The sequence below is a fragment of the Artemia franciscana genome, chromosome 5 (assembly GCF_032884065.1).
Source record: "Artemia franciscana chromosome 5, ASM3288406v1, whole genome shotgun sequence".
Classification (NCBI taxonomy): domain Eukaryota; kingdom Metazoa; phylum Arthropoda; class Branchiopoda; order Anostraca; family Artemiidae; genus Artemia; species Artemia franciscana.
In genome coordinates, this window is record NC_088867.1 from 979,323 (window position 1) to 1,003,523 (window position 24,201).

Sequence of the window (24,201 nt, forward strand, 5' to 3'; positions counted from 1 at the left end):
ATAATGGGAATTCCCATGGGGGGGAATGCCAGCCCATTTATAGCTGACTTGTTTTTAAGTCAACTAGAATATAAATATATGATGGATAAGAATAATCCTGTTAATTTAAAACATGCTTTGTCAAATAATAAAAGATATTTAGATGATATTTTGGTCTTAAATTGTAAGGATTTCATTGATATTTCTAAAAATATATATCCATCAGAGCTTATTCTTGAGCCTAGTCATGGCGCTGGTCCTATAAATTAAGTTTTAAAATGTATAATAAAACGGATGATTTTGATTTTGAAGTGATTAGTTTCCCATTCCCTGAAAGTAATATACACTCAAATATCACATATTCAGCGTTTTTCTCACAGTTACTTCGTTATGCAAGGATTTGTAGTAATTATATTGATTTTAAAAATAGATGTAAAATCTTAAGCCAAAAATTTATATCAAGAGGTTTTTCTGCAAATAAATTAACTTGGCAATTTAAAAAATTTAGTTTTCATTATAACGAACTTTTAAATAAATATCAAAAGAATTATCTAGAAATACTTAAAGAAATTTTTAACTAATTTCGGAGGTTCGAGAAATGCTGTCACAGCGCCATTTATTTTGAATTGTGTTTCTAATTGAGCGGATTTTTTTAAAAAAATTAGCCACATGGTAAAGATGAATTCTATAATTGTTTAGTTCATTCAGGTTTTTTGCAATGTGTTAATATTTGTGATTTGGTAAAATTTATAATATTTAGTTTACCTATTGTTGCTAAAGGGAGGGATATATTAACAGGATAAGCTTGTTTTGGTTTTACTTGGTTGTTTTACATTTGCTGTTTTTTTTTTTTTTCATAGGCATGTATTTTGGGGGTGATACCTGACGCGGGGATGCCATGGGTATTCTGTGGTAGCCACAACACTGTGCTGGGTAGAGAATTTAGAGTGGCGAAACCCTATATAGGCCAGTGTATTCTCCTGATGAGCCCTTATGTTGGGTGTTGCCTCTGAATTATTTGTCTTAATTATTTTTTCTATTGTTCGGTAAATGACGACTTATACTTATTGACGACATGACTGCCTGTCCATGGATTATTCTTTATGGTTGATTGTGTGTGGGTATGCTGTTTGACCTATGTGATTGTATGGATGAGTAGTGTTAAGGCCTCATTCAAGTGTTGGTCTATAGTAATCACTAATTTAGGATAACAGTCTTCCTTTTCTCCTTCTGTCTCTTTTTTTTTTTTTTTTTTTTTTTTTTTTTTTTTTTTTTTTTTGTGTTTGTGCTGTAGCATTGGTGATTTCTCTTTTCATGATATATATATATATATATATATATATATATATATATATATATATATATATATATATATATATATATATATACTAGCTGTTGGGGTGGCGCTTCGCGCCACCCCAACACCTAGTTGGTGGGGCGCTTCGCGCCCCCCCAAGCCCCCCCGCGCGCGTAAGTCGTTACGCGCCATATTAGTTACGCGCCATTGTAGTTGTGTCCCTGTCTCCCACCTGTGAATATAGATAGATTTATATATGTGTTTCAAACTACGTAAAAATTGCGAATATACAACATTCTTGGCTTTCCCATTGTCTGTGCATATACAAAGCCGTATGTACTAATAATGACGTCATATGCAAACGCTCTTTTTACAAACAAACAAACATGCATACACACAACTCGTTTTTATATAGATAGATAGAAACAATACAAATTAACTGCGTAAAACTTGCAAATATACAACATTCTTCGCTGTCCAATTGTCGCTGCATATAAATAGATTGTCAGGTTTACCGACCCTCGAACATGCAACGTACAATTGTCCATGGGAAAAACAATCAGTATTAAGATCTATACCACATTTTTCTAATGATTGACCTTGAGCTTGAGGCGTAGAAAGAAGCATTCGTGTTGATTGGGGTGAACGGTGTAGAGTCTTCCTATTATGGTATCTTTGAAGATGGTAGGCTGGCCGTCAACTGACTTACCCTGTTTTCGACGTTCAAATACTTTATTTTTAGTATTCCACGTGTAATACGAAGGCACTTCAGTATACAGCAGTTTTTTTTTTGCAAAAGAATCATTTTTGCAAAAGCGAAAAGAAACCGGTTAACTTTGTATCCGGTGGATTCAGGGCTCTTTGTTGCACGTTGGTTTCCGAGAAATAAACGCGTTGACCATTCTGTAAATGTACCGCTAAGTGAACAACAGCTGGACTACGTTCATGTATCGGACATGAAAGAATTCGCCAAACAGCTTCATTACTGCTTATGTATCTTCCAGCCTGATATTGTACAATTTCGTCGATATCTTTGATTTCGGGCTGCAAGCCAAAAACTGCCATGTCACTGCCTTTGTTGACGTATTTACATATGTATTTGATTGCCTTTACGGAGTTACAGTATTCAACGTTTATGTGTGCATTAAATGTTTTTGATAATAATGGGGAATATGGAACAACCCACTGGTTATCTACTTCGATGGTGGTACCGTTACGCTTCTTTATTATTGCTGTTTTACCGCCAATCTTCAGTAGATCTTCTTCTATATTGTGGGTAACCATCATTGCCAGTAATTGTGTTGGATACTAAAAGTCGAGGATATTGCTTTGTGCACCTTCCTTTCCGCCATGCATGGTGAATTTTCGTTCAGTGCACCGCAAGGTCCATGTATCATATTTTTTACAATAATATCATGTAACCCCTTATCGACATTTTCATCAGGTATTTCAGCGGAAATCACATCATCAATTTCGTTCGAAGTAATTTTTTTATGTAGCCAGATTAGTATATGTGCGTGTGGCAAACCTCGTTTTGCCATTCCACTGAGTACATCCAGCATCGCACTGACCCAAACACTTCAAGATTTACTATGTAGTTTATCAGTGATTTCAACTTTTGCCGGAAGACACGGGCCGTAATGTCATGTCTATGAACCGCCGATTGTCCTTGAAGTAAAAGCTGCAGTATCTCGTCCCAAGATTGATTACATGTAAATGTAATAAATAAATCTGGACGACCATAGAGACGAACATACGCAATAGCATCTTGAGCATATTCATGCATATGACGGGGACTGCCAGCATATGACGAAGGTAAAATTGTTAATCTTCCAACGTTTGTGGTATTACCGTCATTTATAACTGCATCTCGCAAATGAATGTATTGTTCAGAGCGGAGCTTGGTCTGATTCAGGCGGATATATAGCAAACGTTCTGATTCAATTTTAGCATACATATCAACGACGAATTGGTGAAACAATTCACGGCATTTTAAAATATAATTTTCTTCATCCTGCCGAATCATTAGTCTATAGGAATAATAATGCAATTGCACTGTATTTCTTATTCATTTCTTTGTTAGTGGCTGGATTCATCAATTTAATATTAAAGTGATAGCCGTCGGCTCCATCCCGAAAAATGATAGGATATTGTAGGGCATCGTAGCATCGATGAGTTTCAGCAATTCTTAACAACTGAGCGTTTCTCTTATGAAGAATAATATCTCGAGGTAAAAACTGATCACCGACCATAACGATTGCCACTTCGTCTATAGTTGGAGCATTGTATGTACGCACATGTTGGCCAGGAGGCGTTTTGTCAGCGGAAATAACAATTTTATGCGTATCAGTAGGCATCAAATCGATGGCTGTTTTGAACAGACACACTAAATTATTATTTTCGTGGAAGAGATGTTGCAATTGGGAAACGATTGTACTTTCAATGTTGGGAGAAATTTCGCAACGTGCATTCAATTCAGAATTTCTATCACTGATGAAGTACAATTGTAAAAATTTATGATTCTCGCCTGAGAATGGTAGAAGGGACCCTGCTCTATGATAAATTTGCCCTTTTACTTTGAAAGTAGACATAAATTGATCTGGATTTTCGATTTGGGCTCCAAACGACGTCATTTGGAAACATGAGTTATATTTTCTGATTTGTTTCAAAAAACACTTAGATTCTGACGTAGTTCCAGTAAGGAAAGTCTTCAATGGCTCTGGTGGTGCAGCCAATAGAGGAAGTTTAACTTTTCCTGAGGCGTAACACATTCCCATTGTTTCACCATTGAATGTCAAGGCCTTGCAATAGGGACAAATTTTAGACATAGTCCCGATTTGAACACATCTACTCAAGCTATAATCATCGACTGGGCTGTACCTGAATGCCAGGCGATTACTTTCAGGTTGCTCTGATTCCTCGGCACGCTTTCTTTTCTTACTTTCTCTATCAGCAGCAAGCCTGATTTCTTGCTGTTCTTGTGATTCCTCGGCACGCCTTCTTTTTTCACTCTCTCTTTTAGCAGCAAGTCTGGTTTCATGTTGCTCTGGTAGTTCCTCGGCACGCCTTCTTTTTTCACTTTCTCTTTTAGCAACAAGTCTGCTTTCGCGTTGCTCTGGTAGTTCCTCGGCACGCTTTCTGTTCTTTCTTTCTCTATCAGCCTCAAGCCTGTTTCCTTGCTGTTCTTTTGATTCCTCGGCACGCTTTCTTTTCTGACTTTCTCTATCAGCAGCAAGTTTTTTGGCATAGACTCTTTGAGCATCTTCCTCGGCTGTTGCCATTGTAAGTTCATCAGTCATTTTAAAGTTAAACATTAATAGATTTCTACGTGAACGCATGTCTTATATATCTTTAATGACGTCACCGTCATAACAAAAATGACGACAACTAACTTCATGACGTCAGTCAACACACAAACATGACGTCACCTGACAGACACATTCACTTACAACTTATTTTTATATATATAGATATATATATATATATATATATATATATATATATATATATATATATATATATATACTAGCTGTTGGGGTGGCGCTTCGCGCCACCCCAACATCTAGTTGGTGGGGCGCTTCGCGCCCCCCCAAGCCCCCCCCGCGCGCGTAAGTCGTTACGCGCCATATTAGTTACGCGCCATTGTAGTTGTGTCCCTGTGTCCCAGCTTTGAATAGAGATAGATATAAATATATGTTTTTAACTACGTAAAACATGCGAATATACAACATTCTTCGCTGTCCCATTGTCTGTGCATATAAATAGATTGTCAGGTTTACTGACTCTTGAACATGCAACATATAATTGTCCATGGGAAAAACAATCCGTATTCAGATCTATACCTCATTATTCTAATGATGTGTCCCTGTGTCCCGGTCGTCATTTATATTCCCTGTGTCCCGGTCGTGATTTGTGTCCGGGTGTCCCAGTCTGTAATTTCTCTTTGAGGTTCCCGGTCGTCACTTATATTCCCTTTGTCTCGGTCGTCATTTGTGTCCCGGTCTGTAATTTCTCTTTGAGTGTTTTTTCTTTTTAGTTTTTTTTTAGTTTTTTACCTTTTTTCTTTTTTCAGTTTTCTTTTTCTTCTTTATTTTTCAGCGTCACTATGAAGTACATATCGACGAACCTTTGTTTTTTTAACTTAAATCTGGTAGGCATTGATGACCTTATCCAAGTCAAAATCCCAAACCCAATCATCATCGCTATCATTTTTAGTTTTGATATGTTTTGACTCTCGCTGTCCAGGTGGATTTTCATCTAACTGCGCGGTTTTGCGTTCTTTAGCCGCAAGCCTGTTTTCTTGCTGTTCTTGTGATTCCTCGGAACGCTTTCTTTTCTTACTTTCTCTATCAGCAGCAAGTTTTTTGGCATAAACTCTTTGAGCAGCTTCCTCGGCTGTTAATTTCATGACGTCAGCCGACACAGAAACATGACGTCACCTGATCCACAGATCCACAGACAGACAACTTATTTTTATATATATAGATATATATATATATATATATATATATATATATATATATATATATATATATATATATATATATATATATATATACTAGCTGGGTCCCAGCGGCTTTGCCGCCAGGCCCAGGTACGCGGCAGGCTTCTATATATGGATTCTCACTGTCCCTTGTGTTCTAATCACTGACAGTGCTGGGTCGCGGCTGCTTTGCCACCGGTCCCCAGCATGGCTCGCGGCAGGCTTCTATATATGGATTCTCATTGTCCCTTGTTTTCTGGGTCCCGGCAACGCTATGTCATTGTTGGATTGAATTTATGACGAAAATCGGTTTAGTTTTCTGTTTTAAGGTTTTCGAATTGCTTGAATCCATTGTCAAAATATATAGAAATATTTGTCCAATCACAAGTTTTTTACATTTTAAGCAGTAATAATAATTTCTTTTTGACGTTAATTAACACTTTGACAAATTTTCTTTGAGCAGCATTCTAAACTTAAACAATATCAACTAAACTTCAAACTTTTAGTTTTTCTGTTTTAAGGTTTTTGAATTGCTTGAATCCATTGTCAAAATTATTGAAATATTTCACCATGGCACGCGGCAGGCTTCTATATATGGATTCTCATTGTCACTTGTTTTCTGGGTCCCGGCAACGCTACGTCATTTTTTGGATCGAATGACGTAATTGGTTTAGGTCGTAAATTGGTGTAAATTTGACGTAATTTGACGCTGTTTTAAGGGTTTTGAATTGCTTGAATCCATTGTCAAAATATATAGAAATATTTGTGCAATCACCAGTTTTTTTACATTTTAAGCAATTTAATAAAATTTAAAAAGAGCCTCAATTTTTTGAGCTCGTGTAACGGTAATGACGGTAATAACTTGTAACGGTAAAGATAGTGTAACAGACAGACGGACGGACGGACACTACATTTATATATATATATACTAGCTGTTGGGGTGGCGCTTCGCGACACCCCAACACCTAGTTGGTGGGGGCGCTTCGCACCCCCCACGCGCGTAAGTCGTTACGCGCCATATTAGTTACGCGCCATTGTAGTTGTGTCCCTGTGTCACACCTGTGATATATATATATATATATATATATATATATATATATATATATATATATATATATATATATATATATATATATATATATATATATATATATACTAGCTGTTGGGGTAGCGCTTCGCGCCCCCCAAGCCCCCCCGCGCGTGTAATTCGTTACGCGCCATATTAGTTACGCGCCATTTTAGTTGTGTCCCTGTGTCCCACATGTGAATAAAGATAGATATATATATGTTTTTAACTACGTAAAACTTGCGAATATACAACATTCTTCGCTGTCCCATTGTCTGTACATATAAATAGATTGTCGGGTTTACCGACTCTTGAACATGCAATATGTAATTGTCCATGGGAAAAACAATCCGTATTCAGATCTATACCTCATCATTCTAATGATTGCCTTTGAGCTTTGTTGATGGTGATTGCTAATCGAACATTCCCTGTGTCCCCGTCGTCATTTTTATATCCCCCTGTGCCCCCCGGCGTCCCCGTTGTAGGTGTGTCCCTGTGTCCCGGTCGTCATTTATATTCCCTGTTTCCCCGTCGTCGTTTGTGTCCCGGTGTTTTTTTCTTTTTAGTTTTTTACCTTTTTATTTTTTTCCTTTTTTTAAGTTTTTTTCTTTTTAGGTTTTTTCTCTTTTTTAGCTTTTTTCGCGCCATTGTAGTTGTGTCCCTGTGTCCCACCTGTGAATATAGATAGATATATATATGTTTGTAAAACTTGCGAATATACAACATTCTTCGCTGTCCCATTGTCTGTGCATATAAATAGATTGTCGGGTTTGCCGACTCTTGAACATGCAATATGTAATTGTCCATGGGAAAAACAATCCGTATTCAGATCTATAACTCATCAATCTAATGATTGCCCTTGAGCTTTGTTGATGGTGCTTGCTAATCAAACATTCCCTGTGTCCCGATCGTCATTTATATATCCCCCTGTGCCCCCCGGCGTCTCCGTTGTAGTTGTGTCCCGGTCATCATTTATATTCCCTGTGTCCCGGTCGTTATTTGTGTCCCGGTGTCCCAGTCTGTAATTTCTTTTTGAGTGTCCCGGTGTCCCGGTCTGTTATTTCGTCACTCAACAAACATGACGTGAGTCGACAAACAACTTCATGACGACATACAGCTCAATCCTTATAATGACGTCAGTCGACAAACATGACGTTAGTCGACAAACAAACATGACGTCACTCGACAGACATAACACACATACAATTAATTTTTTTATATATAGATATATCTATATATGTTTTTAGCTACGTAAAACTTGCGAATATACAACACTCTTCGCTGTCCCATTGTCTGTACATATAAATAGATTGTCAGGTTTACCGACTCTTGAACATGCAACATATAATTGTCCATGGGAAAAACAATCCGTATTCAGATCTATACCTCATTATTCTAATGATTGCCCTTGAGCTTTGTTGATGGTGATTGCTAATCAAACATTCCATGTGTCCCATTGTCATTTATATATCCCCCTGTGCCCCCCGGCATCCCCGTTGTAGTTGTGTCCCTGTGTCCCAGTCGTCATTTATAGTCGACAAACATGACGTCGGTCAACACACAAACATGACGTCAGCTGACACACATGTCCCAGTCGTCATTTGTGTCCCGGTGTCCCAGTTTTTATTTTTTTAATTTTCTTTTTCTCCTTTATTTTTCAGTTTGTTTCCTTTTTTTAGGTTTTTTTTCTTTTTAGTTTTTTTTGTAGTTTTTACCTTTTTTAGTTTTTTTTCTTTTTTAGTTTTTAGCTTTTTAACTTTTTTTAGTTTTTTTGGTTTTTTAGCTTTTTTAGTTTTTTTTAGTATTTTCTTTTTAGTTTGTTTTGTAGTTTTTACCTTTTTTAGTTTTTTTTCTTTCATATTAATGCTAAAGCCAATAGTTTTTACCTTTTTTAGTTTTTTTTCTTCTTTTGTATTAATGCTAAAGCCAAGGTTCGAATCTGGAACCTCTCGGACCTAGAACCTGGAACATAACGCTTTACCAACTCAGCTACTTCGGCTTGAATACATTCGTTTTTGAATTGGTATATGATGAAATAATTCAGACGTCATATGCGGACAGACAGACAGACACAAACAAACAATTTATATATATATATATATATATATATATATATATATATATATATATATATATATATATATATATATATATATATATATATATATATATATATATATATATATATATATATATATATATATATATATATATATATATATATATATATATATATATATATATATATATATATATATATATATATATATATATATATATATATATATATATATATATATATATATATATATATATATATATATATATATATATATATATATATATATATATATATATATATATATATATATATATATATATATATATATATATATATATATATATATATATATATATATATATATATATATATATATATATATATATATATATATATATATATATATATATATATATATATATATATATATATATATATATATATATATATATATATATATATATATATATATATATATATATATATATATATATATATATATATATATATATATATATATATATATATATATATATATATATATATATATATATATATATATATATATATATATGTTATATATATATATGTGTGTGATGCACATATGCAGCACAACAGTTCTATATAACAACGACGGCGTGTCAAAATTAAAATGAGAGGAAAGACAGATGAGGTCAGAAATCCTGCAACATCGAGCATGTGTACAAGTCAAAAATGAAAATGAAAAGCAGACACACGCGGTCAGAAGACATGCGACACCAAACGTGTGAGCGGATCAATGAAAATCAACCTGAACAGCGATAATCAAAACGTGTCAAAATTGAAAGTGATAACAGTACTGATTGGGTTTGGGATTTTGACCTAGATAAAGTCATCAATGCCTAACATACCTTTGTTAAAAAAAACAAAATTTCAGTAATATGTATTTCATAATGAAAAAAGACAAGCCGAGGTAAAACGAACCAAAAAAGTTGAAAATGATAGCAATAATTATTAGGTTTTGGATTTTGACATGGTTACGGTCATCAACGCCTATCATAGCTTTGAAAATCAAAAACCTGGACTAGATAAATCGATGGAAGAAAAAAGAAGTTTTTGTCCCACCATCTGAACAATTAAAAGAAAAAAAGGTTCGACAATATGTCTTTCATAATGTCAAACACAAGCCGAGGGAAAAGTTAAAGGTAAAAAAAAAATCCGTAATTTTACAATGGCACTAGTTCTAATTTAAGGTTCACTTGGACGTCATGACAATTGTATATATATTTTGCCATAATATATATATATATATATTTAATATATATATAATATATATATATATATATATATATATATATATATATATATATATATATATATATATATATATATATATAAAATACATACATATAATATATATATATATATATATATATATATATATATATATATATATATATATATATATATATATATATATATATAACATATATATATAACATATATATATATATATATAACATATATATATATATATATATATATATATATATATATATATATATATATATATATATATATATATATATATATATATATATATATATATATATATATATATATATATATATATTCATTATATATATACTAGAAAAACCAATCTCTAGAAAATTGTGAACCTTCCCTTCAATGTCACCCTTTAGTTGGGGATTCCTTCAAACGCGTCATTAGCAACATATGGTTATTTCGTAAGTCCCAAGTTTTAAGATTCGGAATTACTTCGTTGTTATTACTTTCTTGAAGTTAGCTTTCCATGTTCATAGAATAAATATTCACTTTCCTATTTCGAATCTAGAAAGAAAACACAAAAGGTAAATAAGAACAAAAATAGTGTTGTATATTTGATAACATATCCGTAGTATAACAAAAACCAAAACATAGAGTACACAACTATGAAAAATATTTACAACGAAATTTCAGACAGAAACTTCAGATATAAAGCAAATAGGTTGCTTAAAACAATTGATTACTTCAATTATTGAATGATTGTCTACGAGATAGCAGCTTAATTTTGAGGAAAATATACCTAGTGACGAAAATTAAATAGTTCTTGTCAATTCATTAATAATTTTAGTCCTTATTTGGTTTTGAATGTCAAACATTGTCATTTAAAACGATTAACTATTAGTTAATCGTTTGGAAAGATTAATTAAACAGTTAAATGATTAGTAAGCAACATTAATGCAGTGCACAAGAATAAATTTTTTTTCTAAAATATACTCCAGAGATTATTTAGGCAAGATATTTGTTATTCATAAAATCAAAATTCTGTATTCAGAAATAAGAACTCGCTCATAAAATAGTGTAATAGCTTTAACAGGAAAATATTCCAAAATTTGTTTAAGCTGGAATAAAAAAATATTTTGTCACCCAAGTTCTTCGTAACGATCAAGTAGAATTAGAACTTTGAGAAGAAAAAGAATTAAAATCGGACAAAAAAAATAAATACAAAGAACTAGAAAATTTCAATACATGCTTATATTAAGTTTATTATTAACTAGCTGTTGGGGTGGCACTTCGCGCCACCCCAACCCCTAGTTGGTGGGGGCGCTTCGCCTCCCCCCCAAGCCCCCCTGCGCGCGTAAGTCGTTACGCGCCATTGTAGTTGTGCCCCACCTGTGAACATAGATAGATATATATATATATATTTTAACTACGTAAAACTTGCGAATATACAACATACTTGGCTGTCCCACATGACGTCAGTCGACACACAAACATGACGTCACTCGACAGACACACAGACAACTTATTTTTATATATATAGATTTGTGAATTTTTGATTTAAGTTTTTAGGACTGTCTTTTTGGATCCAATCTGGAATTAGACTAAATTCCGCTTTTTAAATTAAGTCTGGTATATATTTTAGTAGAATTATCTTTGAAATATCCTAAAACAAACAGATACGCTAATTCACGAAAAGTACAAGGGTCTTTACAATCAATTTTTAACTAACTAAATTTATTTATAAAATGTAAGTGGGAGACGGGGAGGGGATTCATAATTTTTTCAATTTTTCGAAATGAAAATAAGGCGAAAAGACAATAAGACGAAAGGACATATTGCTCCCGTCTGAAATATGAATTTTTAGCATTGGAAATCATTTTTTATTCTTAGGAATTTCATTATTGGTTGAATTCTTTTTCGGTATCATTCATTGGCTCACATGAATGATGACACCGAGTTGTGCCAACCTTAATTGGTATATCATGTACTCTGTAAAACGACTAAATAAGGAAAGTTTAGTCAATTAATAGATTGACTAGATGATTGTCAATTTCAATTGTAGCATGGATGATTCTTCGATCCAGTTTGATAAGACAAGCAGAGGGTCTGTGTTTGTGACAACACAAGATGATTAATACTCCCTCCTTGGTCATTTGTGGCGTACAGAATTCATATATGTTTTGACGAAATTTATTCAATCTACAGGTTTCCTTACCAATTGGCGGTAATATTAGAGATTATTATTATTCTGCTCGATTATGCGCACATTGTTATGGTTGTTATAATATAGTTCCAAGAGAAAGTATTAGAATTCAAGGGAATTTAATTTGTGTATTGTTGGTTAAAATTTCCGGACTGACAGGTACTGACAGCGTGACAAACAATTTACAAAAAAAAAAAAAAAAAAAAAAAAAAAAAATGCTAAAAGAAACAGTAGTGCCAATTGACGAAAATATAGAGGGCAGACAAGGTCTTTTTTATTACTGTACGATGAGAGTTGATTGTCTTAGCTTTGCTTTGCACTTGACTTAAAGGGGAAGGACTCGGTTCCCTATATCGATCTCTAGCTACTCTTATGTATTTTTCCGCATTTCGATTCGCAATTTTCTCCGCAAAAATGCGCTGAATCCCGTAATCTTGCAAATATTAATATCTATGCTTATATTTGAGCAAAATACATGAGCCTATTTTGAGTAAGTTATATTTTTCAAATTTTGGGAGAGGGGCTTTTAATGTTTTCATCAGTTCATTCAATAAATACACCAAAAAAAGGATTTTCTAATGAAAATAACTAAAGATTAGGTTCCATACAGAAAAAGTGATTTATCAGAAATTATTGATTATACAAGGTTGGACTTAACTTATTGTATACTGCATGTCAAACAACACAGCTGACGATAAAACAGTTATAAAACTAAACTCAATTAGAAAGATTATTTCTTTTAAATCAAAGATTCTGAATAATAAGAGTGCTTCTCTATTAGCCTAACCAAGCATACTTTTTGCAGGGAAATTGTAGACGAAAAGGGATTCACCACTAGACCCAACAATAGCAACCTAAACAGATGAGGAGATGGTCGAAATAACGTCAGGAGTAATACCAGACGTAAAATAGTAATACGTCGTATAATATCCATTTTGCATACTTGGATAAAAGTGCTTTAAAAAATGAAACGTATCCCCAGAGTCCTGTAGGTGCAAACGTAAATATTTACAAGAAGATTTAGGAAATGAATTTGCGGCATTAATTTTGTTTACAGCTTATTAGGATGGACTTCTTGGTGATTTTTTATCATAATTAATGCTTAGTGTCAGAGGCCCCGATTAAGATAAAAAAAAGTAAAATATTTTATAATACTAGAAATATTTTGTTAAACATTGCCAACTCTACCAGTTCTCTTCTACAGAAAGAATTCGTTTAGTGACTAATTTAGCACCAGATCTGATTAAATGTTCTTCCCGACCCCCTACTGAAGCTTTGGAGGCAATATATATATAGGGGGAGGGAGGGTTTATGAGCACAACAAAGGCATGTAGTTCAAGTTCAATTATTGTAGTTGTACCCTATTTGTCAAGGTTTATTTTCTCACAGTTGTCAGTTGGTATTACGCAGCACAGATGTGCGTAGGACGAAAAATAAAAATTGCATGAAAAGTCCGCCGATACAAAATGTTCTAACCAAATGCGGAAATTTTACTTTATTAATTACATGCCCATCTTTTTCTCAAATTATGATAGGATTTATTTCTTTTTTTATATTTAAAATTATATATATATTTATTATTTTCTCTTTTTTAGTATCGTTTGCTGAAGAATTTACCGCATAAGGAACAACAAACAATAAAACAAACCATATTTACCTGCTATGTGAAAAAGAATTTGGTGGTTTTTAAGTCTATGTCAAGTTAAAGATAAAGCCTCAAGCAAAATGACCTATATATTTCTAACAAATTCAAGTATATAAAGAGTTAAAGATTATGGCATTATACTATGTGATTACAGATAATACTTTTAATCTTCTGCAATTTTTTTTCCTATTTTTAATTCAGGTATAAGAATTGTGAAAACACCTCAAACGGCTTTAGAGATACAGTGGGGCTTTCTTTTCTAAAGCAACGAAAAACTAAAGTCAAGATTCGCTATTTAGGCAGCAGATTAGGCTAGCTTTCGATATATCTATACAAATGTTTCATAAAATTCCTGAGGATGTCTTGAAGCCCTAAGAACCAAGGAAGCCATTTGGAGACGGAAAATATTGGGGAAAAATAAGAACTCTTTAAGTCTTCATTTTTTTACTTTTTTGAGTAAAAAAATATTACAAATATCTAGTACCTTAGTCGGTTTACAAAGAAATTTATTTTTGTTTTACTTTTCACCAAAGGGGGTATATTTTTTCCTCAAAACTAAGAGCTCAGGAAGCAAGGACATATCCATCCAAAAAATATGTCCTAGTTACGAAACATTATATTTCGTACAGAAGAGTATGGAAAACAGGTAAGAGAGTAAAAAAGAATCTATAGAGTATTTTAACATGGGCTTAATAGCCCATTTTATTAGCCCATTTTTAATGCCCATTAAAAATGGGCATCTAGGACAACTAGCACCACTGATAGATCAGTTTCAATCAGCTGAACTTGAAAAGTCCGAAACAGGCTTAATATAGTTTATTAAAACTTAGATTTGAATAATGGCAAAACTTGTTTTGCTATTAACCTAATAACCTATTTTAACTTGATAACCTATTAAGTTAATAAGCCTGACTTTTTTTTTTTTTAACTGTGTACTTTTGTTTTTAAACTGCTTCGGTAGCATAAGAGTTCAGTTGCACATATATTTTATTAAGCTCTTTCTGCAAAATTGTTTCTTTATAATTAAAAAAAAATGCAACTAAAATTTTATTTTAAGTTTCCGTGATTGATATGACATGACGATTACGAAGACGTGAAAAAAATTCTAATAATTATCTTAATGTGTAACTCTAGGTGGTATTTACTGTTTTATTTATTATTTAATTATATTAAATTATTAAATTGATTACAAGTTATTAAAACTGCCGATTTACTTGCTAGCCTAGATGGCGTTGATTGTTTTAGCTTATTGAATTTAATTAATTATTTAATTCAATTTAAATTTAACTGATAATGATTCTACTGGGTAACACTGTATGGTGTTATAATATTCATCAGAGGTCAATTTGAATTTCCTCCTAACATTTTCTCATACTTTTTATTTCATGCCTCTTAAATATTATTCTTAAATAAACTTTGCATAAACAATGGCTAAAATACTAAAGAGAAAACACAAAAAAATTTTCCTCTAAGCACATAAACTTAAAAGCACAGTGGTTATCACATTTAAGAAATAAATACTTTTTAGTCAAATTTTGCACCAGGAAATTTATACATTTTTCATACAGCAGATCCTACAGAGGACTCAGGCAGGGATTCATACTGTCTTAGTATCCTCCGGAGATGTGCCAGTTCCTTGGTAAGTGTCAGCAGATCCTTCTGGGCTTTATTTTCCCGCTCTCGAATAACTGTCATATCCTTCTGACACGCCTAAAAACAAAAAAGTTGCACCAATCAATTTTACTAAGCGGATTAAATTAAATTATCAAAAACGCTGAAATATATTTCAATATATTTTTATATTTCGATATATTTATCTTGTTCTTCCAGCGAGTCTACGAGTAAACAGTAGCACTTATTAAATTACCGAAATAATTCAAATAGCCAAGTAGTTACCGAGAATATAGCAATGATAAAAACATCGAACATCAAAAAATCAACAGTTATGTCAAACTAGCATATTTAGGAAATAAAAGAATTATGACTATTACATTACCAAAGCACTAAGATAGACCTTGTGTTTTTTATTTTACCGAGCCCATGTAGTCATCTTATTTTCCCATAGTTTACCCATAGACAGTTACACTTATTAAATACCGAATTCATTTAAATTACCAAGTAATTACAAAGAATACGGCAATGTTAAAAACATTAGCAGTTATATCGTAGTAGCATATTTAGGAAGTAAAAGAATTATGCCTATTAAATTACCAAAACACCAAGATACAATGATCTTTGGTTCTTTATTTTACCAAACATATATAGTTATCTTGTTTTCTTTTGATTCTACATATGAACAGTTACGCGTATTGAAATACCAAATTAATTTAAATTACCAAGTAATTACCAAGAATATTGCAATGACAAAACTATCAAACATCAAAATATCACATAAAATATTAACAATTGTGTCGTTCTGGCATACCTAAAAAGGGGAAAAAGTTAATCTAGTTAAATTACGCCTTTATATTACTCATTAATTACCAAGTTAAATTGACATTAATATTGAAATAAAATCAAGCTATATGTTATATTCAACTTGAAATGTATCTCAAGGGGTAGATACTGCAATATACGATAAAACTTGATCCAACGTAAACTCAAAGAAAGTAATAACGATAGAGTAATCTTTGATAATATTATAGAAACGTCGTAAATTATTATCAAATAATTCGCGGTAACGAGCTGTAAGTAAGGCCCAATAGCTAAACTCTAAAAACCAAAATTTTGTCAACAAAAGTTGCATCAAAAGATTTTTTTTTTAAGCTGATTCCAAATATGTAAGATTTATTAAGTTTAAGTTTCCCCAACAAAAGCCTGAGGAAATTTTCCTGATTTTCAAAAAAGGAGGGGACCTCCAAAACGGTAAGCGACCTTAATGAAAATCACATTATCAGATTCAGCATATCAGAGAACCCCACTGTAGAGGGTTCAAGCTTCAATCTACAAAAATGTGAAAATTTTTATTTTTTGGCAGAAGAAAGATGCGTGTTTATTTTATTTTTTTTTTTTTTACTTGGGTGAAGATAAGTAGAGAGCTAATTCGAACGGAAATCAAAATTTCTAGTGCTCTTTTTAAGTGACCAAAAAGATTCGATGGTAACTTGCCCCCTCCCAAGCCCATCATTTTCCCAAAGACATACGATGAAAAATTTAAGATGGCTATTTGAATCAGTATAGTCGAAAGGTTAAATAACCCTTCAGAGCCCCTGGGGATGAGAAACGGTATATAAGCTATGCAATTCACCCATTAATCACATGCAATATTTGTTATTGGAAAATATACAGAATTTGTTTTGGTGTAAATTTTGTGCTGGGGAGGGGGAGAGGATATTGTTTGGCATGACTTGAAAAACGCTCAGAAATTAAATAAAAAAGAGCTTTTTAAACTGAAATTCAGAAGCAAAATTTAAACTTAAAACGAACCGAAATTACTCTGTATATGAGGGGGTGGCCCCTTCAAAAACCCTAGCTCTTTATACTAAAGTTTGAATTTCTGTCCTAATTTTTAAACAAAAACTGCTCAAATACAAGGGCCGTTGATTCCGAATGAGAAGTATTTTTGAAGAATTTAAGTATAAAGAGTGAGGGTTGAGGAAGGGACAGACTGCCTTATATACGGAATAATTTCTGTTTGTTTTGAGCTTTAATGTTGCTCCTTGGTTTTGGTTGAAAAAGCTTTTTTATTTAATACAAAAATAAAAACAAATAGGATTTTTGACGGTTGTTCAAGTGCTAAAGTAGTAAAACAGTTCTTTTCTTCTTGTTTCGTTTCCTTTTTTTCTAGTCAAATAATTAACTTTAACACATTATATTTCTACTTAAGATTTTCACGCTAATTCTATTCCAAGAGATATTCCGAATTCCCTGCTTTGAATTGTCAAAAGCTTGGAAATTTCCTCGGCGGTGATGGAGCCTCAGGGAATGAGATTTGACCATATATCTGACTTAAGATGGCGGACCTCCCGTTCCGAGGGAGCACAGGAAAGTGACCCATTGTCCGTACATAGCATGGCAAATCTGCTAGCGTAACACAAAGCAATAGGGGGGGGGGGGTAGACATCCTAACCTTCATTCCGAGCAGCATGATGGCTAACGTGCTTTGGGTGACTGCAAGGACCTTGTGATGTACCTTATAACCAACAAACGCTCAGTGGTTACCATTATTAATGCGATATAGAATAAAAGTATAGCTACGGGATCCATGGTTTTATTTTCTCCAATCTTCAGCCAATTGGAGAGTTCTGAAAATATGGCTGTCGCTGGAAGGTCATTGGTTAAAATCCTGGAGCCTGCCACGAGCGAAACCTCTGAAACCGCATGTGTCATCGTGTGAGGGGCACCACAAGGAGGCTCGATGCAGCTTAAACGTGCCACAACTGGGCGTGTATTTTGGAAAATGCATGTTTCAAATTCCAGCAGCAATATGTCATCATATGTGTATCCCGTCTCCATTGGTAGCAGTCCTCCATACTTTCAATATCCTGGTGAAATCTTTCAGCTCGTTCCCTACTGGTGTTTTTAAATTATCAATCAAACTGTCTATGGGGATTTATAAATAGTGTATCTCGTATTATAGATAGGGTCTCTGAAACTATTAAGCATCCCATTTACTAGTTCAACATAGTTTTCAGTTTCACCTTTGCCTATAATTTTTGTACTAGTGAAATTGGCCTATAATTTTTGGATTAGTGAAATTGGCCTATCATTTTTGGATTAGTGAAACAAATGAAGTTCAGGCATTTTGTTTCACCTCAATAATCAAAATAACAAATCCAGTGTCTTTAATTAGCTGCCTTATTTTTGGACCAACAAATATCCCTGAAGTAATTTTATGTATTCACTGAGGCATTGTTTCCCCCTATATATGCAAAGCATGATCAAATCAAAATGTGAGCCTTTATGAAGTGCTTCATTAGACATAACTTGATATGCAGAAGAGGAAAGCTGATTATTTCTCGCGGAACTAATAGGACATTAATGATATTTTCTTCCCTATTGTCCATGTTTCCATTCTGTGCCTACTCTTTTCCAGAGCCCAGTGATATGATTTGTCTTAGTTATTCCAAGGCATAATATATGACCATATTTGATGTGCCCACTTTGCTCTCAAAAGAGAAAGTTTTTTGTTTTATAGCTACACAAATTGAAGTCTAATTTAAACGTTCATGTGTTTTGTTTTTGCTCCAGAACCAGAGCTATGATATCTTTTATTATTAAATTCTCTTTGAATGAGCAATTGATATTGCACATGATATTTATTATATTGATATTTATGTATTGATGATATTTATTAATGGTATTGATATTTGTTCCATTTTGTGCAAGAATACATTTCAAACTTTGCATTGAGCTGTAAATAAGTAGGGATCGATCATCCTGAACATATTAATATCCTTTTTCCAGGAGTCCTCCAATTACGTGACAAAATACAGGATTTACTTCATCCGATAAAAAATGTACTTTAAACCCACTGCTAAAAGAACGAATGCTCAAACACCAGGGAATTGAAAGTGGACAAAGTATTTTTCGCAATGCCTTAATTATAAAAGTAATTATTGATTCACATTTGAATTGAACAATAAAAAAAAGTGTTCAAGTGTACTAAACAGCAATCAGTAAATAACTACAATTTAACAAAATCTGTTGGACTCACAAACATGGTCACCACCACAGTCAGTTTCCTAAAGTGCCAAAATTACCCAAATTTGCATTCTATAGAACGATTTTAGTGCTAGAGACAAGAAACTTTTTTGCGCGTGTCACGGCTTGCGCCGCGACACGTATACGTTCCATTTAAGTGAACTTGGATTAGCTTTAGGTAAAACTTTTCATCTTTTTATGTCTGGCTATTTCCAACTTTACGCCAATCTTTCGAAACAAACACGGTAAAAAGGCGATCCTGGGTATATCAACTTTGTGCCAATCTTTAAAAACAAAGACGAAAATAAGGAGTTCCGCATTTTTTGTTAATTCCTCTGTATTTTTTTAAAATTATTTTCAAGACAAAAGAGAAAGTTGTAGAATGAAAGTGCTACTATTTGCTCACTCAATGTAGTATTAACTACAGTGCTGCACATGCTGAAATATAGCTAAAATAGTATTTTTGGCTACAGGTGGCAACCCTGCTCACAAATCCTTTTACTAAGATAAGACAAAATGGTTTATAAACTAAATTAGCGAATGATAGCGCAGATACGTCATACAGTCAAATCAATACTAGAACACTCACAGGTTAATCCAGGAAATAAACTACATCAAACATCAAATATTTAAAACGCTGTCATTAAAGTACCGAGAAAATAAGGAATAGATTATTTACGATATCTTTCGGTACTAAAGGCTGGGTTAATCATATAGTGTGGACAATTCTTTTTTATTTTTCAGGGTGTAGCGTTGGTCCTTTTAAAACAGGGTTCTTAAGGTCAGGCAATAAATCACAATGAGTTGGGAAGTTCAAATATTTTACTCCACATCGATATGCGAACTCGTATACACGATTACCAAAGGGATTGTCAGTGCATCATCGAAATTTTAGTAGTTTGCAAAAATATAATTTTTTTAAGTTCTTTTTGTACCATCTCAAGTCTGTCTGACCAGCCCCGGATGCCAGCATGGACACTCATACAAGAAGGTCTAAAATAACTGCAACGTACAGCTTTGAAAACTTCAGTTGGCGTACTAAATCTCTGCAGGGTAGTAAACGAATAGTCAAAATACTAGTCGTCCAAAAGTAGTCCAATTATTTTAACTGTTTTCTTCGTAAATAACAAGGAGTCATAGGAAACGTGGCTGTCAAACTTTACGAAAGAAACCGTCATAGAGGAGTTCTTCAGTCTCACTAACTGTTAGTTTCACCTTTCTTAGTGCAGCTTTTTATTCATTAAAAATTCTCCTCAACTCAGTTCTGTTTAGTCTCAGTGGAAAGACAGTTACGTCGTCAGCAAATTTGAAACACTAGCGAACTGTTGTAAGTTAAAAACAATAAGAAATGAAAGTAAGCATAATTTAGTCCTATGGGGTGAGCCTCGAGCACTATTTAAAATTCACACGGCTTATGATCATGAAGATGGTCAGACTGAGATCTATTAAAAAGCAAACTGGGGACTTAAAAAAATAAAAAAAACTATAAAACTTATGCGCAAGATCAGTTACATGAAGAGGCGGCAGTCCCCTTATATACAAAATGATTCCTGTATGTTTTAACGTTTCTGCTTTACTTTCATTTGAAAAAATAACTTTTTTTTATTTCCTTGCTTTCAATTATGACTTTAGCTGCTAAATTAAGGTCAATTAGTTTAGTCAAAAATTTAAAACATATTTCCTCGACATCGATCAAAATCCAGTTATAGCAAAGTATGGTACAAGGCATTTTTATATTAAGGTCAATTAGTTTAGTCAAAAATTTAAAACATATTTCCTCGACATCGATCGAAATCCAGTATTGACAAAGAATGGTACAAGTAACTTTTAAATTAAGGTTGATTAGTTTAGTTAAAAATTTAAAATATATTTCCTCGACATCGGTCAAAATCCAGTTATGGCAAGGAATGGTACAAGGAATTTTTAAATTAAGGTCGGTTAGTTTAGTCAAAAATTTAAAATATATTTCCTCGATATTGACTAAAATTCAGTTATGACAAAGAATGATACAAGGCATTTTCAAATTAAGGTCGATTAGTTCAGTCAAAAATTTAAAACATATTTGCTCGACATCGATCAAAATCCAGTTATGACAAAGAATGGTACAAGGCATTTTTAAATTAAGGTCAATTAGTTTAGTCAAAAATTTAAAACATATTTCCTCCACATCGATCAAAATCCAGTTATAACAAAGAATGGTACAAGGCATTTTATATTAAGGCCAGTTAGTTTAGTCAAAAATTTAAAACATATTTCCTCGACATCGATCAAAATCTAGTATTGAAAAAGAATGGTACAATTAACTTTTAAATTAAGGTTGATTAGTTTAGTTAAAAATTTAAAATATATTTCCTCGACATCGGTCAAGATCCAGTTATGGCAAAGGATCCAGTTATGGCAATGGTACAAGGAATTTTTAAATTAAGGTTGATTAGTTTAGTCAAAAATTTTAAATATATTTCCTCGATATTGACTAAAATTCAGTTATAACAAAGAATGGTAAAAAGCATCTTAAAATTAAGGTCAATTAGTTTAGTCAAAATTTTAAAACATATTTGCTCGACATCAATCAAAATCCAGTTATGACAACGAATGGTACAAGGCATTTTTAAATTATGGTCGATTAGTTTAGTCAAAAATTTAAAACATATTTCCTCCACATCGATCAAAATCCAGTTATAACAAAGAATGGTACAAGACATTTTTGAATTAAGGTCAATTAGTTTAGTCAAAAATTTAAAACATATTTCCTCGACATTGATCGAAATCCAGTTATGACAAAGAATGGTAAAAGGCGTTTTTAAATTAATGTCGATTTTTTTAATTAAAATTTTTAAATATATTTCGTCGAAATCGATCAAAATCACAACTGAAGTTTCCAGGAGTTTCCAGATTATCCAAAAGGAAAAATCTGGTTCTAAAAACTGCAGCTTACATCGAGACTTTGTGTAAGACTCTATTTTTTTGTTCCCCAGAACTGGCCATAAAATTCCCCGAACATGGCAGAACTATCGCAACTCAACTCAACCTGTATTGCAATTTCGAATTGTGCGCTTGATTAGAACAAACGCCCATATATTACCGAAATCTAAATGTTAGTAATACGACATTGAGAGGCCTGAGATGATTTAGAATTCCCCAGGACGGAATTTACATAATTGACGAATTTGTCTAATTGACTAATAATTGACTAATGATTGACAAATCATACATAATTGATTAAGCAGAACACAATTAGACCGAATGTAAATAGTTGGCTATATGGTATGCATAGTTAACCAATTAAACCAAATATGAGCAAAAATAAAGTCAATTAATTTGGTAACCAAATTACTTGGGGTGTGAAAAAAAAATTGACGCTCTTCAGTCATTCTTTTCAAAATCTAGTTTTCACTTGCCTGCTTTTCCAAATACATCTGTTCATATAGCTTTTAAAGACCCTATTTTTTGTTCCTGTCTTAACAATTTTAAAATATAAAAAAAAATCAAAATAAAGAGAATAAGAAGAAGAGAGAAGGTCGTAGACACAAAAAAATCACATACAGAACAAAGCCAAAAGAGCCAGAGCAGAATTATGCGCGGCTAAAATATAGCCTATATAAAGCTCAAGACAAGATAAGATTTATTCATCTCGAAACATTTCGTGATAAAGCAAGATTTGAATAATTGCTTTAAATTTTACAGCTTTACGTAATTTAATAAATTGGTACCAATTATTAATAGTGTTTGCACAATTATTAATAAACAAGCACTATAACCCAATAACAAGATCATGTATAACTGGATAATATATAACAATAGTATATATTAATAAATAACCAGCCTTTAAACATAAAAGATTGAAATAACTCTCAAAATATTTGAAGCTTCAGACAAATCACAAGCTATGTTCAACTGCGCTCTACATACTATTATATAAAACATAGATAAAATATACTTTAAATACATATATAAAACATACTTTTACTGTTTTAAAAAGTAGAGTTAAGAGAAAGAGTCAAACTTTAGCGTAAAGAGCGGGGCGTTGAGGAGGAAAAGCCCCTTTCATATACGGAGAAATTTCTGTTCGTTTTAAGTTTTAATGTCGCTCCTTACTTTCAGTTAAAACAACTTTTTTTATTTAATTAATAAATAACCAACCTTTAAAAATAAAAGAATGAAATAAGCATTAAAATATATAAAGCTTCAGACGAATCATAAGCTAGGTTCAACTGAGCTCTACGTACTAGGACGAATGTGTCTGATCATGCAAAAGAAACAATAATTGAATGAAAAGTCGAATGGTCATAGCAAAAAGAAAAGCAACGAACTACAAAGTGAAGCATTTCCAGCATCTTTAAAGTAAAGATCGCAAAAAGGCACAACGGAAATTTAATGAAAACACAGAACATTTAATATGATTTAGAATATTAGAAAAAGCTTAATTTTTGGCAAAATAAATAAACAAATTTAACCGATCTATTCTGAAGAAGCTAAATTTGACTAATTAAAAACTTGAAAGTAGAAACCTATATACAAACAAAACACGAAGCATAGAAATTACAATCCAAAACAAAA

At 32.6% G+C, this 24,201-nt stretch overlaps 1 protein-coding gene across 8 annotated transcripts in view; it reads right to left on the reverse strand.

Annotated features, from left to right (window-relative positions):
- Positions 1–10,742: 10,742 nt before the first annotated feature.
- LOC136026848 (rap1 GTPase-activating protein 1-like) overlaps positions 10,743–24,201 on the reverse strand; it is a 235,706-nt gene continuing 222,247 nt past the window's right edge. For all 8 annotated transcript variants that reach the window (XM_065703561.1, XM_065703562.1, XM_065703560.1 and 5 more), the window contains one exon: positions 10,743–15,711. In XM_065703561.1, coding sequence (XP_065559633.1) covers positions 15,562–15,711 — 150 coding nt within the window. In that variant the 3' untranslated portion in view covers positions 10,743–15,561. The remainder of the gene's footprint in view (positions 15,712–24,201) is intronic.